The sequence below is a fragment of the Capsicum annuum genome, chromosome 8 (genome assembly GCF_002878395.1).
Source record: "Capsicum annuum cultivar UCD-10X-F1 chromosome 8, UCD10Xv1.1, whole genome shotgun sequence".
NCBI classification, from domain to species: domain Eukaryota; kingdom Viridiplantae; phylum Streptophyta; class Magnoliopsida; order Solanales; family Solanaceae; genus Capsicum; species Capsicum annuum.
This window is the reverse complement of record NC_061118.1, coordinates 160,292,461-160,314,974: the sequence shown is the minus strand read 5'-3', so window position 1 is coordinate 160,314,974 and position 22,514 is coordinate 160,292,461. Positions and strand designations below refer to the sequence as shown.

Here is a 22,514-nt window from a genome sequence, read left to right as displayed (position 1 = left end):
GGAACAACTAATTAAAACAAATATTTTTAAAAAGAGGACCAACTATTATGAAACGGAGAAAGTAAATAGTTAAAACTTTGTGTGCACTTACACAATATATACATAGTCGTTGAGTTCTATAAATAAGCCAAAACATTTTAAGAATTTGTTTCCAACATAAACCTAATCTTCAAGATAATGAATTGAAAGGAATCCTTGATTAACTCAATTTTTTTAAAAACATAAGTCAAGTATTTTTAGTTTATAATTCTTTTAGAACGCTAATCACTACGTTAAACACAAAACCTAAAAGGAGTACTATGAAATCCTTAAATTTAGGAATCGATTCTTAAAAGGTAAACTAATATTTTATTTTAGGACTTTTTACATACTTTAAATTAAAAAAAAACGTTTAATAATTACAACAATGTGTCTCACATCGTCACATTAATTAATCAATACAGTTGTATACTTGTATATAGGAATAAATTATTTAAAAGCAATAACGATATTAAAATAAATATTATATCTATTTACATGGTATAAATAAATATTGTATCTCAAATATGCTATCTTCCATAAGACATCCACCTTCTTTTGTGTCGATTTGGACCACGATTTTTGTATCAAATGAAATACGAATATTTGCCAAATCATTTCGGAGACACACTAAGAAATTAAGAGAATTTAACATCTATAAAACACACATAGAAAGAACTTTGATCATATATACTCAGGTATTCTCCGACAAAAAGCACTTGGAGAAGCAGCTTACCTACTCACATCCAATTTGATTCACCCCTTACCATTCCTAGGCACAACTCAGCAAAAGAATAGAAGGAAACTATCCAAATTAAAATATCAATAAATTTGATGGATTAATTAATTCACAAGCTGTTAAATTTTCAAGACTATATAAAGAAACATCAAATTGACCTAAATAATCGAAACATGTGTACTCATAAAATTTGATACGTTTTTCTTTTTAAGTTTTCTTGCCCTTAAGTGACAACAAAGGAGTTGTAAGAATTACAAATAATGAGAATATAGGTATCTATGACAAAAACGAAAGAAAGTGCACGACGAAAAGGGAAAAAGATGATAGCATGAATGCACACATAAAAAATAGATCTAGATTGGATTACATACAAAATAAATCTATACGATGATTTATTATATATGATTAATAAATTGACGTAATAGAAAAATAAATTCCTGGTCGAGAATTGTAATGTTCCGTGAAACTTTTTTGCGTGCGCAATAAAGATATAAGCAATCCTTACATGGACTAAAATTAGAAGTTTTTCCTTATATAAATTTTAGTTGAGTTAAAAGTTTTAATGTAATAAAATAATTAAATAATAATTTAAATAAAATAATAAATAATAATTTTGTTTATTATAGAGTATTTTAATAACGGATAAAAAATTTAAATTACTTTTCTAAAAGATTTCACACTTTTAATATATTACAGATATAGATTTTTAAAAGTTTTTTGACCTTAACTATCATGTAACTCAGTGGTACACTGGTGCTTGACCAACTTTCTGGTAAACGTGTTTATTGTGTTGGTACAGAAAGTGCCACCTTCCAAAATAATAAAACGAACAAAATATTAAAAAAAAGAAAATAGAATAAAGTATGGTGAGGACACAATGGTAATTGAGCCACCTCAAGTTTTCGGATTTACTCTACGCCTCTAGGAAGCAACTTGAAAAACTTTCTCCTTTAGACTAACGGAAAACCCACGTCATCAACATGTGTAAGTAATCAATCATCCCCACTCGCGCGAGTACGATAAACCACCTACACTCGCTTTCCTAGCTTACTAAATACTTTCTTTTGACGGCGCCTCACCTTATCAACCGTGATCCGAACCATACAGGAACAAATTCAATTACTTAAGGGGTGCTTCTCGTTTTGGTAACCATAGGAAATTTATACAGTATTACGAAGATATATGTTGTGGCAGCACCACTGTACAAATACTAATAGGAATAGTAGCTGCCTCTCTGAAACTACTATTTACAATCTGATAAATAGTAGCATTATTATATAATACTATCTCAATAGTAATAGACAGTCTAGCTATCCGACGTGATGACTCTTCATTTTTGTCATGCTCGCAAAATGTTCAAAGTGGAGGATGGAGGCTCCCACATCACCATAGTAATCTATTAATATTAGATTTATTTATTTTGACCAGTGTATCTGCAATCTTATTTTATTTCCTATAAACGTGACTCAACGATGGATCATGCAGTCTATACATTAAGGATCTGCAATCGCAACACAAATTAGAATTATCCTCGGCTGAGGTTTTAAGGAGAGATACAATCTGAAAGCAATCCATATTTATTTCCAAGTTCGTAAAATGATATTGAAGAGCAATTTCCAATCCTATACATAATGCGTGAAGTTCCATCTCAACATACTTTAGGACGTTCCATCTCAACATACTTTAGGAGTGTTGCAAAAGATAAAAGAAAATAATATGGAGATAAAGATTGAGATTTACTTTTTTTTTTTTTTTTTTTGTTTCTCATTCGGTGTTTGGTGCCCGTATTGGAGCCTCGACTAATCTGGATCGTGCGTTGCAGGGCCCATTAAGGTGGCAGCGCTCCCAACAGAGTTTTTTCCATACCCAAGGTCGAACCCTCGACCTCTAATTAAGGGTGGAGCAGCCTCATCCACTGCACCACAACCCATGTTAGTGAGATTACTTACTTTTATCTCATATTTTGAATGAGTTATTAATTAATTTTGAGATTATTTTATTTTATTAACTGTGAAATTGCTATTCAATATAAATAAAAGGTGGGATAAAATGTTTCAATGGATACCAAAATGCTATATTTTTTTGTTTTATAGAGTATTTCATTTGATAGAAAATATGATTAAACTTAAAGCAAAGTTATACCTCAAATATGATATTTTCTGTTTTATTTTAAGATATCAAGATATTAAAAATGCATAATATATAAATAATTTCTTTATATGAGCTTTAATTGATATTTATAATTTATAATTTTTTTAATGTGTGCATAAATAGATATTTAAATTTGTGTAGAGCTAAATAAGTTAATACATGCATTGTATGTGACATTCTACGTATAAATAATACGCTACATAAAACATGCATATCTACTTATACAACTTATATGAATTTAAATGTTTATTTCTGTATATACAACATTAAAAAATATAATGTCAGCTAATATCAAGTTAAAAAATATATTTATATTACATTTTTAAAAACTATACATATTATTAATTTAAAATTATAAAATTTAAATTTTTGTCATTTCTTAGATTTCGGGTCTAATCTAATAAAAATAATAAATCTAAAAAAATTATATTTGTATCATCCTTGAAAGGTAGATAACAAAATAACCTCAAAATCATATATAACGTCGAAATAAATTTATCCACGAACCAAAAGATTGGCAAGGAGGGTTTGGGTGCTTTGACCACGTGTATCAAAGCGACTTAAAGAGGAATTTGAACCATTTAAAGTATCCCTCTATTTCAAATTTCTCATTTTACTTATCATTTTTTATTAATTAAAAAAAATAATTTTTTTTTCATATTTTATCTTTTATATTAATTATTTTTTTTAAATTAAAATTTAAACATTACTATTTAATAGAAGCACTGTGATAAACTAATCATATTATTAATTATTTTTCTTAATTAATATGTCATTTTAATTTGAGACCAATAATTTGAGACGGACAATATTGTCAATTTAGTGGGGGCCCCACAAAACCAAATTGTTGGAAAAGCTAACGGTGGCCAAAGGAAAAAAGGAGGGGCTTTTATTAGTGGGACCTATATGAAATGTCGATATCCTAGCTCCCTTTCTAGTGTGTACGTGGCCATCTTTGCGTGTTAAATACTATCCATACAAATATACGCAAATATTAGCATACCGGTTTTGTTATATAACTAGTACTTATCACATTCTCATTCTATTATTGAAACATAAACACTTGATTGATAATAAAGCAACCTATTCCACTTTATCATCAAGTTATCTGCTATTGGTATAGTTGTTATAAATCGTGAAACAAAATTTAACGATGGTATAGGAAAGTCAAATCGTAGGCTTATTTTATTTGTGTAATTTTATATTGGCATTTATTGATAAAAATTGTCAGTTAATTTTTTATAGAGTTATTCAAGATAACTAACTTTTCGAGATAGTACCTAAATTATATGTAAAATTTGTGTAAAAGTGTAGGAGTGCGTATATTCATGTGTCACTGTCAATGCCTAATAATTTGATTACCAAAGTTGAGGCTAAATTAAAGAAGTGGGATGTGTACAAAGTCAATTTTTGCATGTGAGAAGTTGATTAAATATGTTTTGGAGCAAAATTTAAAGTTCAGTGGCATATTAACTGTGCCACCTAACGTTTGAGAAATGTTACTGACAGTTGTTGGTACTTGGTCCCAACCAAAAGTGTCAAAACCAAGTTTCCCTCTGAGGGATGGTTTAGACATAAAAATTATGCTCTCAATAATTTTGATTTTTAATTTTAAAATATAAAATAATTTATATGTGTATTTTTGATCTTTAACTCTATATTAAAGGAAATTTGAATATCAAGAGATTGAAATATATCAATTGAAGCATTTGATATTAACAAACTTTTTCTATGATCATCCATATCTAAGACCTCTTATTTTTCATTGCGCCTTTCAATATACTTATACCTGGAGAAGTCTAGCTTTTTCTAACTTGTACGTTTAAAAATAAATCACCATTTGGAACTTCATCGCATGTGGAGTCGTACGTAGTTGTGTGAGTAAAATTCAACTAACCGTTTAATGTGAATGGAATTTTAATTTGGGATAATACTCATGAAAATATCTGAATTTTGATTGAATTTTCAGTTGAACAAACTGAATTTTGCAGGGATCCTATTACCCCTGGATTTTTTTCTTCTGAATTTTAATGGCATATATCAGCCCACTTGAATCATTGCGTGTAATTCACGCGCATTGGACGCGTGAAAGTGTTAAAAAATCATTAAAATATTTTTTTTTGTCCCCCTCAATTTTCTAATTTTATAAGTTGAATGTTTTTAAATTTATTTTTTCATTTGTATCTTCTTCCTCTTCTCTCTTCTTTCTTTCTTCTCTTCAATCTTCAATGGTGCTCCATTGGGGTTCCATTGTTGACTTGGAATTGAATTGAATACAATTTCATCACACACACACCAAATAAGTTATCTTCAACACACTTAATTTAATTACATCAATTTGACCTAATTTTAATAAACACACCAAATGGGTCTTCTTCAATTCTATCAAAATAGCAAAATTAAACCATCATTGTCATCATCAACCAACCCACTATTGACGTCAGAAGGGAATTTGTCGTCACAATTTTGATAGTAATTGAAATTTCGAATTCTCAAGAAATCCATGAAGATGATTTTCTCAAATTATGAGTTTTTTATTCTTTTTTTAGAATGATGCATTTTGAAGTTTCTTGTAGTTGACAATAGGAAGTTTCTGAGTTTTTGATTGTTTTGGGATATTGGATGACAATGTTTTGGTTATAATGGTGTTGTTTTGAAATGTTGGATGCTAATGCTTTAGCCTGTTATTCACTTTGTGCTGCTACTGAAATGTCTGCTGCTACTTCAATTTTGAATTCTTATTTAGTATTTTTTACATTTTGGATATTTTGCCATAAATCTAAATTGTTTTGCTTCATCTTTAAACAAAAAAATATACACTTTCCTTCTTGAAAATTTTGATCTTGTTTTTGAGTCATTCTTGTTTGAGTTATTGATGAAGATGGGCAGATGACATATATGTGATCAAAATATTGCTAATTTTTTGAGGATTTAGATGAATAAAAATGGAGAAGAAAATAAGAATGGAGAATGAAAAAGAAAATAAATAAAAATTAATTTTAAATAAAAATACACGTGTCAATATGTCATTGGTGCGTGTAATTCTATTTCTACTTCAAAACTGGGTATAGCGTTTTGGGTGGAGATTAATTCCACTTTAAAAAAGTTCAAGGGGGTAATAGGACCCCCGTAAAGTTCAGTATGCTCAACTGAAAATCTGATCAAAGTTCAGGTATTTTCGTGAGTATTATCCCTTTTAATTTTGTAATGTGTTGGAAGTAGAGGCATTCATCACGACAAGGCACAAATCAACAATCCTAAGGCTTTTGAATCCCAAATCATAAAAGTCGAAGAAGCTCCCTTCAATGATATTGGACAACAATTTTAAAGTCATGTTTAATTTCTTGTTTGATTGATAATGACCTCAATAATAATAATTCTATATGATATTCAACTTTTTAATAAAATTTGCTAAGGTTGATTTTCTCATATTTACGAGAAACCGATTCATGAACAACGAGAAGGAGAAGACATTTACTTAAAATGACGACTTTACCAATTATAATTGCTGAAGAAGAAGCAAAATCGACTGACCCAGCTATTCTACTACCTTGTTGTTGTACATCACTAACAAAAACTCACATACACCCACGTAGCACCATGTATAATCATACATACAAATATTTTCCATATAAAAATATTGAGTTTACAGTTTATTGAATTGAGAACATCATTAATTGCACGAGATAAACGTTTCCTTTAGTTGCTTTGAGCGCGAGAAGGAGAAGGATACTACAGACGTAGCCGCGCCTAAACACACTCTTACCCTTGTCGAGTTACACATTACTTTAAAAACTTTAATTAAGGTGTATTTTACTGAATTAACCTTATTAATAATATTTATAAATAAATAAAAAATACCTATATACTTGAGAATATATGTTTCCCTACCACAAATAAGGTGCCTAAAATGGGCACTTGCCCAACTACTTCTCCGTATGAGGCTCACAATTGGGCCCATATAAATAAAGCCTCAAACACGGCCCAAACGAACCTGGTATCGATAACCGGACACATTCCAATTACTTGGGAGTTTATTTTGGTTAAAGTAACAGGTTGGTCACCGGAATCAAAGGAGCAAAGTCGTCCAGGTACATCCCCTCGAATTTTCCCGTCTTCATCAACCCCAACCTACGCATTTCTATCACCCACTCTGTTTCCTTCCCTACAAATATCATTCACAGGAAAACACAAATCTGTAATTACAATTATATCCTTCGTCTGGACGATGCGATTCTACCGCCGCTGTTTCTCCGACTGTTTCCGCCGTTGTCGCTGTTCGTGTTCTTGTTACTGTTGCTGTTGTCCTCCTTGAAAATCTCCGAAGGTTCGGTTTTTATCTCTGTTTTTCATTTCAGAATTGTGGGATTGTAATGGATTTGAGTCAATCTCAGTCGAGTAATTTGTCGTTAGGGTTTATTACTCACGCGTTACCAGCGGTGAGTAAACCTAATCGGTCTCATGTAGCCGATGATTCGATTGCTTTTCAGATTGATTCTAGGGTTAAGGACCAATCGGATCGGGTTACGCCGATTCCACTTCAATTGATGGATAAGCAAACGGAGGAGAACGGGAAGGAAGGGGGAGATAGTGTGGATGAGGAGCGGGATGTTGAGGAATTTCGGATTTTAGGGCATTCTATGTGTATTAAGAGGAAGAGGGAAACTGATGCCGCGTCATCTTCTTCGTCTTCGAAGAGTTTTAAGGTTACGAGTTCGAATGAGAATTTGTTAGGGCTAGAATCGAGGAGAAATGCGGTTAGGGCTTGGGGTAATCAGGGTTTACAAGTAGCTGATCCGGATGTATTTGAGATAATGGAGAAGGAGAAGCAGAGGCAGTATAAAGGGATTGAATTGATTGCTTCGGAGAATTTTGTATGTAAGGCTGTGATGGAGGCATTAGGGAGCCATTTGACAAATAAGTATTCTGAAGGAGCACCTGGGGCAAGGTATTATGGTGGCAATCAGTTTATAGATGAAATTGAGACGTTATGTTGTAAGCGTGCATTAACTGCTTTTGGACTTGACCCAGAGAATTGGGGTGTGAATGTGCAGCCATATTCATGTACTTCAGCAAACTTTGCGGTTTATACTGGTTTATTACTGCCTGGTGATCGGATAATGGGATTGGATACACCATCTGGTGGAAATACTAGTCATGGGTATTATCTTCCCAATGGAAGGAAAGTTTCAGGGGCTTCAATTTTCTTTGAGTCTCTTTCATACAAGGTTGACCCCCAAACTGGGTATGTAGATTTTGATAAGCTTGAGGAAAGGGCTCTTGATTTCCGTCCCAAGATTCTTATATGTGGGGGGAGTTCATATCCCAGGGATTGGGATTATGCAAAGTTTAGACAGATTGCTGACAAATGTGGTGCAGTTTTGTTGTGCGATATGGCCCAAATTAGCGGTCTCATTGCTGCGAAGGTAATCTTTCCGGCTGGTTATTTTTATTAACGCTGACAGGCCAAGATCCTATGCTCATTCATTTCATTCATGCATCAGTTTAATTTGTTTTTTTTAATGACTAAAGTGTTTGTTTTGTTTGAAAGCAAGAAGGATCAACCCAATAACATTTGCTTCAGTCCAGTTCCTCATATATAGAAGCCTTTGGATTCTAACTGTTTTAATTAGGCCAACTAACTAGAGCTTATTGATTCATATATACCTCTTCAAAGAAAAAACAACCAGCTTATTGAAGCAAGTTGCCCTTATGGTACCTTTATTGGGCATCACTCGCATTATGTGGAAGTTTTCTGGCTGAGAAATCTCATTTTTTTTTATTCATGATCAGTTCGTGGATTCTTGTAATAGCTTTAATGTCATTTTTTTATATGCTGTGTGAATTATTAGGCAATTTGACTGCAAAGCATTAATATGCCACTCGGTTTGAGCTCTAAGATAATGCCTTGCTTGTTGATTCAGTACGCTACTAGTATATGCCATTGACTTTGTGGTTGCTCCTTTGTTTTTTTTGTGTGTGCGTGTGTTTTGGGTGGGGGCTCATGTGTGATTATAACCTTGGGGTATAGATGTTGTGTCTCCAATTAAAATAATTCAGCTACAATTATCCATACTTGTTATGGTCGTTCATCTTCGAATTTTTTACCACTTTATCTGAAGGGAGTTGGTGTAAGATGGTTAAATGATTTTTATTTGAGTTTGCTCGTGAGTTCATTTTATTAGTATTTATATATATAGTTTTGATGAAGGGTTAAGAATATTATATTTGACTTTCTGGAGAAATATAAGCTTTTACAGTTTGGTATTGTCAAATATAAAGAAAGGATGTCCAAGGGGAGTATTGCGGGATATGTTAGACATCTCATCCTTTGTCAATCTTGCTTCACGAGTGAATGTGTTGGTGTCAGCTCGTGCCTTAAGCATCTGCCTGCTATTTGTTGTATGAATTGTTTCCTCTCTAATTTTGTTAGAGTTAATTTGTAGTTTGTCCGTTTATTGCATTTGTAATCAGCGAGCTTGCTAATGTGTGGCATGGTTTTCACTGCAGGAGTGCGCTAGTCCGTTTGATTATTGTGATATAGTTACCTCAACTACTCACAAAAGTCTTCGAGGTCCTAGGGGAGGTATTATCTTTTATAGGAAAGGTTCAAAACCAAGAAAGAGAGGCCTGCTCTTGAATCAAGGTGATGGCAGTGACAAGTATGATTTTGAGGAGAAAATAAACTTTGCTGTTTTTCCTGCACTGCAAGGAGGGCCACACAACAACCATATTGCTGCCCTGGCCATAGCATTGAAGCAAGTGGCTACTCCTGAATACAAGGCTTATATGCAACAAGTTAAGAGAAACGCTCAGGCGTTGGCAGCTGCTTTATTGAGAAGAAACTGCAGACTGGTTACTGGAGGGACTGACAATCACATGATATTGTGGGATCTAAGAAATCTTGGGTTAACAGGTTTGTAGATCTTTTCTGTAATACCTCTTGCCAGTCTCTTATTTTCTTCATTGAGTTATGTCATTTATCTGTGGTGAAATTCATTCATGAAGTCTGCTTATTTTTTGTGGCTTATACCATCATTTTCTTTTCTCCCCATTTATTTGCATATTTCTTCTTGAACCTCTAGAATGTATTGGAAAATTAAGGGGCAGTGGAGTAGGATATTATCAATAAACTAAGCCCCCAGCCTCACATAGTTAGGTCAGCTATATGCTTGCTTTTTGACCATTCCACTTAAGTGGACTAAAGATACTGCTGAGAAGAAAAATGAAAGCCCAGTCTAGTCTTTGCAAGGCAATTCCTTTACCTCTGTTTCTGACTTGGCTTCGTTATCTATTTTGCTACTGAATTGAATTGTACATTTCTTCTACGATGAAGTTTGTATATTCTGTGATCTTGGGATCAACATTTATCCAACTTTGGCAGTATATCTCATCAAGTTTGGTCTTGAGATTTCTTTAGAATTCTGATCTGCTTTGCTGCTATTGCAAGATTGTTTAGAGGCATTTAATTCACCTAAGTCTTACTTGTGATGTCTGATTTATCTTGGCTGCTTGTCATGTATTGATTTCGTCCCGCTCACTTGAATGTCATTTTTCAGTTTGAGTTGATTAATGAAAGAACAGTCGAAAGTGTGTGTTTTTTAAGAATGAGATCGTGTGGGAGGCACCGGATTTTCTTTTGTTCATACCTTACTACTCGAAGGTTGTCTTATTTCTGTCATTTTGGACAGAACATGAAGACATGTACTTTATATTTGAGAGTAAAGTTGGTTGTAGCTAGCATGGCGGTAACATGATAAGGATCATGGGCACCAATGTGCAAACAATATTGCAATTTTAGCTTATTATTATAAAATATATTTGTTATAATAGCAATATATTTTTGATGTGAAAAAGCATCTACAATTGTTAAATGGCATGTGAGGTTGGTTTTCCAGGGAGTTTAGTCCTGCATAGTCGCAGGTCACCGTCTGAAAGTAGAGTATTTTTATTACTATTGTTCAGTGGCCTGTGATCTTGGTTATTAAAGAGAGTTAACTCCTTGGAAAAAGCAGTCCAACTGAATATATCCAAGACGTAAAGGTTAAAAAGCTCCTTGTGTCTACTAGCAACGTGAAATTAAACACGAGCTTTTGTAAGGCAGTGTAATATGAAAAGAAAAACTATGTCATGTCAATCTAGTTAAAAATAATGTTGAATTTCTGACTTGTAAGCAGTTTTCAAATTCTTTATTGGTGACTTCTGCTGTAAAATTTCTAATTTGTTTATCCCAATTATTAATCTGTCAATCCATAATTAGTATATCACTGTCATCTATAGCTATTTCTTTGATACTATTCTCCTTAAAGACAGGTTATAAGTGACACGAATTGCCTTGAATCAGGCCTTTAACAACACTTGCTCAACTATGGTATTATAGGCATAGATTTGGTTTTACTTTGTACACTTCTAAAATAATCTGATCATCCCGTGCCAATTTTCTTGCTTGCTTGTTTCTGGGACAGGATATTCCTATTTCAATTCGATTAGAATTGCAATTACTGGCCTGCCTCGCGGGTTTTGAATGTATTTGTGTTAATCTTTGTACTTCTATATTACAGGTAAGAATTTTGAGAAGGTCTGCGAGTTGTCTCACATCACTCTCAACAAAGTAATGGTCTTTGATGATAATGGAAGTATTACTCCTGGAGGTGTAAGGATAGGTAAGTTTGGATGTGGAAGCACATATATCAAATTTTAGGATTTGAAAGGCTGTTTGCTTAATCAATTTTTTTCTTCTGACTGCAGGGACCCCCGCTATGACATCACGAGGCTGTATAGAGAGTGATTTTGAGACGATGGCAGATTTCCTCCTCAAGGCAGCACATATTACAAATTTGATACAGAGAGAACATGGAAAGCTCGCAAAGACTTTTCTGAAAGGCCTTGAGAACAATAAAGATGTTATTGAGTTACGAACACGTGTTGAAAATTTTGCAGCCCTTTTTGCAATGCCTGGATTTGAAGTGTAATCTAGCTGGAAATCTAGTTCTGGTGGAGGAATTCTTTCTTTATTCGTTGACCAACCTTTGCTGTGGATGGGGAGAACCGCAGTGCACCGAACTCGTGGTCAGTAATTGAATAGGCTTGAGATGTGTTCAAGTACCCCTTGAGCTTTGCAAGCCTGAATTAACTTATGATATGCCACGTTGGAGTGTATTGCATTCTTATCTACTGCCATGGTAAATTGGAGTAACGGCAAAGTGTTAGTATTTTTGTCGATGGTTTGGTAAATTAAATAGTATTATGTCATGGGGGACTGGATTCATTATCCTATAGCTGTTTCGATACACTGCCGTTTTGGGGCTCATTATTGTTTTTGGTTGTACCTATGTTATTATCTTTAATATTCAACTTGTATATACTCTATAGTTCTCTTATTGAAAGAGGTTACAAGGTTGAATGTACATTACATACGAGATAATAAGACACAGGAAAAATAGAAGGGAAGGTTTGAAATGATGGCTTAAATTCTCAGTCAGGTGTTGGGAGTGTTAATATACTTAATGGCATTGTTCCCCTAACATAGTAAGTGTTGAGTCAACTCGTGTTAGAGCGCTTTGCATTGGCACTATTTTCTTTCTCTATTTTAATTCGGCGAAGTAGTTGGTGATATGTTGGGAGTGTGTTCTATCAAGAGCTGATACGAGTGCAATAGTGCTTAGCTGTTCAGCTCATTTGATGCTGGTTGCCTCTTCGAAGATTGCATACTACTTGAGGTAGCCCAATGCCATGTGGAGTTGGCACAGTTGAGTTGCCAAGACTTAAAAACCACAAAGGACCACCTCTCGACCAGGTCTAACAACTTTCTTTACAATGTCCATTAAGGTTAGACCAAGAGCAGAAAGAGAGACAGCATAAGATAAAAAAGAGAGTTGTTCTTTTTCCTTCCGTTGGGGTGTGGAGATTTTGGGGAAAACAAGTGAAAAGTTGGCAAACCAGAATCATGATTTGGATAGTTGAAAGGAACAAGTCTGAGTTGCAAGTTGTAAAGATGATAAAAGAAGATCATAATTAGAGGAAAAAAGGGAGAGGAATCACATTTTTCACAGCCACAGGGAAACAGGTTACATGTCAGAGGTAGGATACAAGAAGATATACCCTCAAGTACAGAGCTAGGAGTATAGACTCTGTCAGACAGCAGCCACACAGAGAGCTGCTTGTTTTCTTCTCATCATCATTTATTCGACCAACCAATATACTACTAGTAAGTAATACTAACATTATAACAACTACAACAACAATCAATTACTACTACACATGCTACAGTGTACTCTTCTCATTGTTTGCTTTCATTTAATTCCTTGAAAAGTGAGTAAAAATAACATCCTTTCCGGGAAATCAGACAAAAGCTTCCACAGTTAAAGCAAAAAAACTGCTTTTTGAGAAAAAAAATAAAAAATGAATGCTGTTAGCCCAGGAATCTAATGATCCTTCTCTTCCTCTATTCCTGTCTCCGCCTACTTCTCCATCACTTTTTTCACAACTTAAATCATTAGTCATTTACTAACACAGCTCAAAGTAGGTGAATTCAATGATGTAATTATCACTCTTCGGTTACTTCCTATATACTCGTATCAGATACGGACTCATAAATTTAGTTTATGAGTTCTGAATAGATTATGTATGTACATATATGATATATCAGAAAGTTCAAACTAAAGCTACTGATTCTACCGAACCGGTAGCCACGAATGTGGCTCCCTTCCCCTGCCTCTTATGACCTAAATTAGCAAACTATTTTTCCAGTACCTTTTGCGAGCTGTTTATGATGTTTTCCTATTTGAATTGGTGCCAGTCATGTTAGCTGTCTCGTTTGAAAAGAAAAAAAACGTTGAATTGCCTAGTCAAAAAAAGCTTAAAAGAATTTTTTTTTTTCTCTCATATCAGCTTTTAGGCTGTTAATAAATCAAAGATTTAGCATTTTTTTTTTTTTTAACTTTTGAGATCCTTAATTAATCAAGGTTGGAACACATCAAGTTTAAATGTGAATTAGACAAAGCTTAATTGCAAGAAAAGAGGATTGTTGGCTGTGATTAAGACCGACAAAGATGTATGTAATCTCTATTATTAACATAATTAAGAAGCTGTCATTTTCTTAAAAATAGTTGTGTCATGTGGGCAGGAAGCATCATTCCTTTTTATTTACTTTATTTAGGTGGTATCATATTCTTTTTCAATTGACAGAAGAAGCATCTTCTAATTTCAGTAACTCTAAACCTACTAACCTCTCTATTATCACTTCAATGTGTATTTTTTAATACAATACCTACTAATGTAGTATATTAAATTATTCTTTCAGCTCCTATGTTTCCTCAACACATCAAAATGTTGCCTTGAACAAGTAATTTATTATGTTAGTTGAGATAATCATTTATGTATCTTCATCTTTGTATGGCTGGGGAATAAATGGCCTTTAAGTAGTTGAATAGTAATCATAATCATCATTGTAAGTAAATGATGCAGGAGAGAGAGAGAGAGAGGGGAGGGAGGGGTCATCTTTTATTCTCTTTTTTTTTTTGGTAATTAAGGAGAGGACATTTTTGAATCTACTGATAAAATAATTGACAAATTTGTAAATAGAGGTGGACGGAGCCTATTAGAGATTCAACTAAACCTGATTTCTCGGCACATGATATAGATACATAAGTGGAAAATTATTAAAATTTTAACTAATAAGAGTATACTCTGAGCTCATAATCTTAAAAGTAATGTGTCTGGTATTTGCTAGTTAGGAACACATCACGTTTAAATTCTGAATCCCCTTCGATCATAGAATGCCTTAAGCCAAGTGACTTCTAACTATATATAGTAGTAACAAGATTGCTAGTCAAGTGTAAAGACTATGTGACAGGTGATATAACTGTTGATAACATTTATGTGTGGTATGAATTGAGAGTTAAATAAATACAAACTATATTCTAGAAGTGATAAAATATGTTGGTAGAATGAATAGCATATACAATCATAAAAGTAGCACATATATGATAATTGTGATTCTTATCAATCTTGTTATGTTATTCCACTGAAGTGACTGACTGGTGGCAGTTGTCAGTAAAACAAGAAGAGACAATTCTTATCTTTGATGTAGTTATATTGATGATAAAAGAGAGGAAGAATCTACACTTTGAGTGAATTTTTATTTGAATTACTATAATTTTTTTCATTTTTTCTTTGGAAGCTATCTTTATCCAACATATTCTTCTTGTTTAGTAATGTTACTTTTATTCAAAGGAAGAATCACATTCTGTTTTTTTTTTTTCCTTGAGGATAATAATATTCATGCAGTACTTGACAAAGAAAACTTCCTCCTTAAGTTTTCAAGACTAAACTTAGCTGCAAAATAGGAAAATAAAAAGATGAAATTTTTAGGATCTAAAAACCAAAAAGAAAAAAGGACTATCATACTAAGTTATTGTTACAATTCTACCATCTCCTAAGGCTATGGTTGCACTTGCTGACACATATTTCTTCTCCCTTTGTGTGTTTTACCTATGAGTGCATAAGTCCAAAAGTTTCTTTCTTCCTTCTACTATTTCATCAAAGAAGTCATCAAGTTGGCCAATGATGCTTTCTGCCCCACATTTCAACATTCCAAAGCAATCTTTCAAATTTTCAATCTTATCATGGATGTCAACTTGTGATAGTACTAATCCACATTCTTTGGCTCTTTCTAGTTCAATTTTCAGCTCAGCCATGGCTACTCTTGCTCTACGATACTCGAAGAGTAGGATCCCGGGCAGTTGTCCTTCGGCCTGATTCACCTCAGCTGCTACTCTCTGATGCAATCTCGAAGTTGAAACTATAAAAGATGAACCAAAAACCATGTTCCCCTCATGACCACCACTCCGGTAAAAACTTGTTTGTGGCCAACAATATACTAATCCAGTCAACAGAATGACCAAAAGCAATGAGCTGACATTCTTCATTGCATAAAGCACTCCTCTGAAGCCACTGAATCCATTGAATTTTGATCCTATCAGAACATCTTCGTCGAACCTTAATGATATATCCTGCATTCTTGTTTCCATTAGGCTCTTGTTTTCTTCTTCAAGTACTACTATTTCTCTCTGACAACGATTTATTGCTCGAATAACCTGTGATCGAGAAGATACTATTAGTAAAAAAAACTGCAACTTTACGCGAAAAAAACTAACAGTTTTCGATATGGATACAACCTGGCGGGAAAGCAGGGGATTTAAAATGTGGTGATCATCAAGAGAAGAAGCAAAATTGACACCAGCAGTGTAATAGTTCTCCATGCTGGAGATTGCTGATTTGAGAACATGACAAGCTTCCCAAAGCCTTGAACTTTCATCCATGTACTCATCAAGCCATTTCTCTCCAACAGGCAAATGCAACTTTTGGACAAGTAATGTCAATTGGGAATGAAAAGACCTTAGACATGACAAAACATGTTGAAGAAAATGGAAAGACATGAAGTTTTGAGATAGAAACAAGTGATCAAGATTGTCAAGTCCTCTAGTTAGGAAGTTGTAGAAGCCATTCACAGAAGTTGTAGATGAAGAATGACTCATCATGAAGATTCAAAGGAAAAAAAAACAAAGATGGTAATAAGTTAGAAGAGAAGAAAAGGTGATGAATATATATTATGGTATTTAGAAGTGATATATATTGAAGGGAAGTGAGTAGCTAGGAGGCTATATAGTGAAAAGGATTTGGTTGTTGGGGGCAATAATGTGTGTTTCCTACAGAGTGGAGGAGATGATTGGAGAATCTGCCATATTCATTATTTAAAGGGAAGCAGAGAAATGCTGCAAGGGGAAAAAAGGCAAAGGGAAATTCCCAAGTCCAAATGAAAAAAGCAAACATAACAAGTTCATGAGTTGGCCTTCAGCATTACACTTTCCTATTCATAAAGATTTAGTCTGCAGACCTTTCAAGAATCAAGAATCAAAAAGGGGGTCTGCACATAAAATCATAATTAGCAAGAAATCTTTAATTTTATTTTTTATTCGATTCCTCACGAATTGACAAGTTTTATGCCAACGATAAGTCTATCACAACCCGAGTTTGGGACCGGCAATCACGGTCAGAGCTAGGAGTCCGGATACGGATTTAACTGAACATAAGTGTATTTTGTGTTAAGAAATTCATTAAATATGTTCGAATATTAAATTTAGAACTCAATAATTTCCACATGAAGTCGTCATTCTAAAACTCATAATCATAAAATTCAATTCATGATTTCGCCACTGCCGATAGTGTAAGCAAGATAAGACAAGCGGCATTAATATGAGCTTGAATGAAGAAATGATATTCATATCGTCAATCTTATTTGGGACCGAGGCGTAATTATTATTATTGTTGATATTCTTAAATATATTACAGCTCTTTATTCTATGAGGCCCTAGATTTTGTTTTTTGGGGCTGTAAAAGTTTGACTACTTTGACTGAGATACTTCTTATTCTTTCTGCTCATCCTTCAATTTTGATTTGGTTCAATCTTGGAATTGAGTGCTTCTTTTTTTCTTTTCACCTTTTTCTCCATTTAATTTAATTGATAATTATTCTTTTGATAAGTTATTTAGCTGTATAATGGGGAAGTTTAAGGAGATATTAATGATGAGGTCTTGGAGTTGAGATTATTATATACAGATGCTGGCCCCCTGATTTTCACTTTTACAAGTTAAAATTATACACTTTTTTGGGAAAGATTTCTTGAAAAGCAATATATTGCTTCTAAGTTCAATATACACGAACTTGCCGCTAACATTAACAAGAGGTCCCCCAATACTCCAGAATAAATAAAAAAGAAAAAGAAAAGAGAACCCCACCAATACCATAACAAATTAAAAAAGAAAAAGTGTTGGTGGAGTTTGTGAATTTCCAACAAAAGTGTAAGCCAATTTTACAAAGAATTATAATTTCCTATTGCATTTTTAAAATTGAAATTTGAATAATTCTAGCCTTATCAAGTTTTCTAGGCTAAGAATGAAGATAAATGAAGTAGAATTAATTAAGTCACCTTTATATATGAGATGATGAGAGATCGAATTGAAGAATCAACTTTTAATATCTCCATTGTCTTAAGATTTTACACGAATATTCGTATCGATCTTTCACATGATATCAAAATCAACATTCAATAAATAGTTCTTATACATATTGTGGCTATTAAGTTCGAACTTGTGATCTAATTCAATAATTTAGGTATGTACATAAATATTTGCTTCATCTTATTATTAGCAGAAAGTGATTTAATTGAACTCCTTTGGAGCATATTAATGTTTACAAGTATTATATTGTTTTTGGGAGAGCCCAAAAACTTTCTTGTGCATCAATGATAATGTTATACTACTAGTAGATATGTATATATCATCAAAAGCAGGGATCCTGTTTTCGAAATGGGGGGAATATTTCAAGAATGCATGCTTGCTCCTACATTGAAATTTGGCAAATATAGGACTAGTACGGGACTAAGCAATTTGTATTGGAATTGCAAAATGGAATTCCAGTTTCCAAATCCACTCAAAACTTGTGGGGCATTGTCTAGCAACTATGGGGAAAAGGCCATCCACATACCTAGAAATCTTTTTTAGCCTAAGATTTGGTGTGATTATTGTCACCCTTCTACGTGCGATTTACTAGAATAGCCTCAGTGGTGAGTGATTTTGAACTTTGATTCTGCTTGTCTCATAGGTAAACCTTTAACAAATTTGACTTTTGATCTTGAAGGTTTGTTCATGGACGCGAGCGGGGTTGTCAAAAGTTCAAGATCATCGTCTATTTTTACTGTCACTTTTACTTTTAATCGGAATTGCGGTTATTGCCAATAGGAGACTTTGGTTGGCCAAGGAGAAAAGAATTTTTGTTGGCATACCATTTAATTATGGATGTGGGAAAGAGTCCTTAGAAGCTATGCCTGGATAACAACCGGCGACTCTTTACCAAAAATACAGGTCTACATAAAGTCATGTATGAGGGTTGACACTATTTAGTGCCGGAAGTTAAAGAAAGTTGGTGATGTAATTTCTTAGCCTTCTTCTCATCAAGATTGATTTCTGTAGACACGTAAAATTTATTGGATCAAATTCCTATCAAATTAGAATTTAATCCATATTTTATTGGGTATAAAATTATTTTGGGCTTATAAAAAATAATGATAAGCCCATTTTATTCCTCATCAAGGTCCATCTTACTTTGAAGCCAAAACTCATCAAGTGACGTGGCATCCAGTCAAATCCAAGACCAATGAGACGCCACCACATGTACAAATAATGTGGAAGTCTCATTTAAATTCAACAACCAATCAAAAGACGTAAAGTGTCCAAGTGACATGTTTCGGCCAATCACAAGCAACTAGGCCTACCCCTATAACTATAAATAGGACGTAACATAACATTCTAAAGGAGAGAAAAAGGAGGACATTCTACAAGCATTGGAGAAAGCTCTGCATTGACTACACAGCTCTTCAAAGAATTGACTAGTGAAGTTCTGTCCGGAGATCATCTCGACAAGACAAAGAGCTGTCTCACATTCTTGGAGATCCAAATGCATTTCTAGGAGGCTCAAATCATCCTACATTCGAGAATCACGCTGCAAAGGCCCTCGAATCACGGAAAAACTTAGGAGAGAAGAATTGAAAGAATAACGGAATTGTACTCACAAGTTTCATCTTAATAAAATTATTATTTTCTTTTATTTATTTTTGCTTGCAGTTAATTTTCGGCGCACTTACGAAAATTTGTTGCGAACAAATTTTGGCACACCCAGTGGGACAAGTTCTGCTCTCCATCTCTTCTTCATGCAAAATCAAGTTCAACTACTACAATGGACTTCAGAAAAATCAATGAAGTTTCGTGCAAAAAGTCTACTACTGCCACGTCTATTGAGATCAAACTTGTTGGCCCCATCAATCGACGCAATCTCAACGCTTGTGTTTTGGATGGATCCCAATACTTCACCTTTTTGGAGATGACAAAAAGGAGAAAATCTCAAATTTCGGCAATAACTACAACCCCTGGGGGCAACTTTGCATCTATGTTATCAGATGAACCGTCGAAAACTGGCTACAACTTTGGAGAATTTGAAAACTTAATGAATTCTTCAACTTCAACGAAAGTCAACACGTTCATGGTTGATGCAATTGACTTGGACGAGAAGTTTGCAATGATGGAGCAAACCATTGAAGCCTTGAAGAAGTTTGTTGATGAGAAAGATCATCAAATTGCCCGACTTACAAGCAAGCTAGATCTCTACAATCCTGGAGAGTCAAATTATAATCTAACGCCGCGAGAAAAAGTTGATGGTGAATCTCTCATCAAGATAAGTGACAATTACTACGATGATCCATTCGCTTCAGTGGCTACTCTAACAGTTCAACAACTGCAAGATATGATTGCGAACACCATTAAGGCATAATATGGCGGTCCGTCACAAAGTTTCGTAGGATACTCAAAGTCGTATTCTAAGCGAATCGAGGGTTTACCGATACCAATTGGATATCAACCGTTAAAGTTTCAATAATTTGATGAAAAGGAAAATCCAAGGCAACACATCGTTCATTTCGTTGAGACTTGTGGTAGTGCTGGTAGACATGGTGATCTTCTTGTCAAGCAGTTTGTTCGCTCTTTGAAAGGCAACGCTTTTGATTGGTACACAACCTTCGAGTCTGAATTAATTGATTGTTGGGAGCAACTAGAAAGTTAGTTCCTAAATTATTTCTACAGTACCCATCGTACGGTCAGCATGATGGAGTTGACAAACACAAAACAAAGTAAAGATGAGCCTGTAGTGGACTACATAAATCGTTGGCGAACATGGATTTCAAATGCGCTGGGGCCTTGTGTATATTCTCCAAGGAATTAAGCCTCGAACTTTTGAAGAATTAACTACGCGCGCTCATAACATGGAGCTAAGTATTGCAAGTCATAGAATTGCGTTACCTATTTTTTATCTTAGGAAGGAGGTCACGAAATTCAAAGACTCGTTTGAAGACCAAATTGGGGAATCTATGACAACAACTGTGAGTTTTACGAAGGCCTCTTCAAGATAAAAGTTAAAAGAGAAAGCTCCAAAGCAACAAATGCGAGAGGTGAAAAATCAACCAACCGTGAAGGAGTTACAAGCAAGGATATATCCTTTTCTCGACTCTAATGTTCCTGAAATTTTTGACGAGTTTCTAGCTAAAGAAGTCATTGAGCTTCCTAAGTCAAAGCGATCTGAAGAATCAAACAAAGTTGATGATCCTAAGTACTGCAAATTTCATCGTATTGTTGGTCATCACATTACAAAATGCTCCACCCTGAAGGAAAACATCATCGTTGATGATGGCGATATAGCCGATGCAAATCATGTTAGCGCCGAACTAAACCATAAAAAAGGTTCAATTTCAAAAGTTCTACAAGCTACGCGCTTCGTGGAATCACCAAAAATTGAAGAAATCATCATGCTACAATTTGGGAGCTTTGACCCAATTGAGGTTCCAGCCTTGAAGAAAACAAGAAGTAAATTCATGGCAGACGACTTTTCCAATAGTAAGAAGGATGACACTTGGACATTGATCGCTCACAAAAGAAAAAGTTGTCAAAGAGCTTCTAAACTCCAACTTTCAAAAGACGATACAAGATCAAATGCATATTACTTCAATCAATGAGGGCAATAAATATCAAATTGAAGTGCAACAATACTTCATTACAAAGGGTTGGGAGGAAAGCTACATTATAAGAATTCTTTCCCAAGCCGCTTTTTGCTGCATGAGCTTAAACTGCAAGTCAAAAATGCTCCTTGCTGCACGAGCTTAAAATGCAAGTCAAAAATGCTCCTTGATGCACGAGCTTAAACTGCAAGTCAAAAATGCTCCTTGCTGCACGAGCTTAAACTGCAAGTCAAAAATGCTCCTTGATGCATGAGCTTAAACTGCAAGTCAAAAATGCTCCTTGATGTACGAGCCTAAACTGCAAGTAAAAAACGCTCCTTTCTGCAAGAGCTTAAACTGCAAGTCAAAACTGCTCCTCAATGCACGAGCCTAAACTGCAAGTCAATATGTTTCTTGATGCACGATCATAAACTGCATGACGCTCCTTAAGGCACGAGCATAAACTGTATGATGTTCCTCGATGCACGAGCCTAAACTGCAAGTCAAGATGCTCCTTGATACACGAGCCTAAACTGCAAGTCAAGAACGTTCCTTAAGGCACGAGCATAAACTGCAAGACGCTCCTCGATACACGAGCCTAAACAGCAAGTCAAGATACTTCTCGACGCACGAGCCTAAACTGCAAGTCAAAACTCTCCTTAAGGCACGAGCTTAAACTGCATGTCACTCTTGACCCGTATGAGTCTAAACTGTGAACGGTTCTCCAAAAAAAAAAATAGTATGAAGTTTGAATGCATATTTGGAGTCCTTTGAAGATGTCGTCCTTAAGGCAAAAGAATTCTTCATTTTCTAACAAGCAATAAAGTCTTCTTAACAAGGAAAAGACTTGTGGTACTTTGAATATTGCTCTATCATGGCCTTCAACATATTGCAGAAGTGATGCGGCCCAAAACTTGAAATAGAAGATTAAATTCATGAAGTATTCACAAGCTGATGAGGAGTAGAGTATTATTGGATTTAGGCTGCAACTTCGGAAAAGTACCT

At 34.5% G+C, this 22,514-nt stretch overlaps 2 protein-coding genes across 3 annotated transcripts; one reads left to right on the top strand and one right to left on the bottom strand.

Moving 5' to 3' along the window:
- Nucleotides 1-6,903: 6,903 nt before the first annotated feature.
- Nucleotides 6,904-12,367, top strand: LOC107839921 (serine hydroxymethyltransferase 7). Of its 2 annotated transcripts, XM_016683587.2 has the most exons (5): nt 6,959-7,235; nt 7,399-8,334; nt 9,419-9,824; nt 11,470-11,571; nt 11,657-12,367. In XM_016683587.2, the coding sequence occupies exons 2-5, from the start codon at nt 7,456-7,458 to the stop codon at nt 11,878-11,880; spliced, it is 1,611 nt and encodes a 536-aa protein (XP_016539073.1). In that variant the 5' UTR covers nt 6,959-7,235; nt 7,399-7,455; the 3' UTR covers nt 11,881-12,367. The 2 variants fall into 2 exon arrangements, with proteins under 2 accessions (XP_016539072.1, XP_016539073.1); XM_016683586.2 differs by having other exon boundaries at nt 6,904-8,334.
- Nucleotides 12,368-15,018: 2,651 nt separating this feature from the next.
- LOC107879877 lies at nt 15,019-16,765 on the bottom strand. Its single transcript, XM_016726807.2, has 2 exons — nt 16,087-16,765; nt 15,019-16,005 (listed from the first exon to the last, which is right to left on the bottom strand). Exons 1-2 carry the CDS (start codon nt 16,447-16,449, stop codon nt 15,397-15,399), a joined length of 972 nt encoding a protein of 323 aa, XP_016582293.2. The 5' UTR covers nt 16,450-16,765; the 3' UTR covers nt 15,019-15,396.
- Between the last annotated feature and the right edge of the window lie 5,749 nt (nt 16,766-22,514).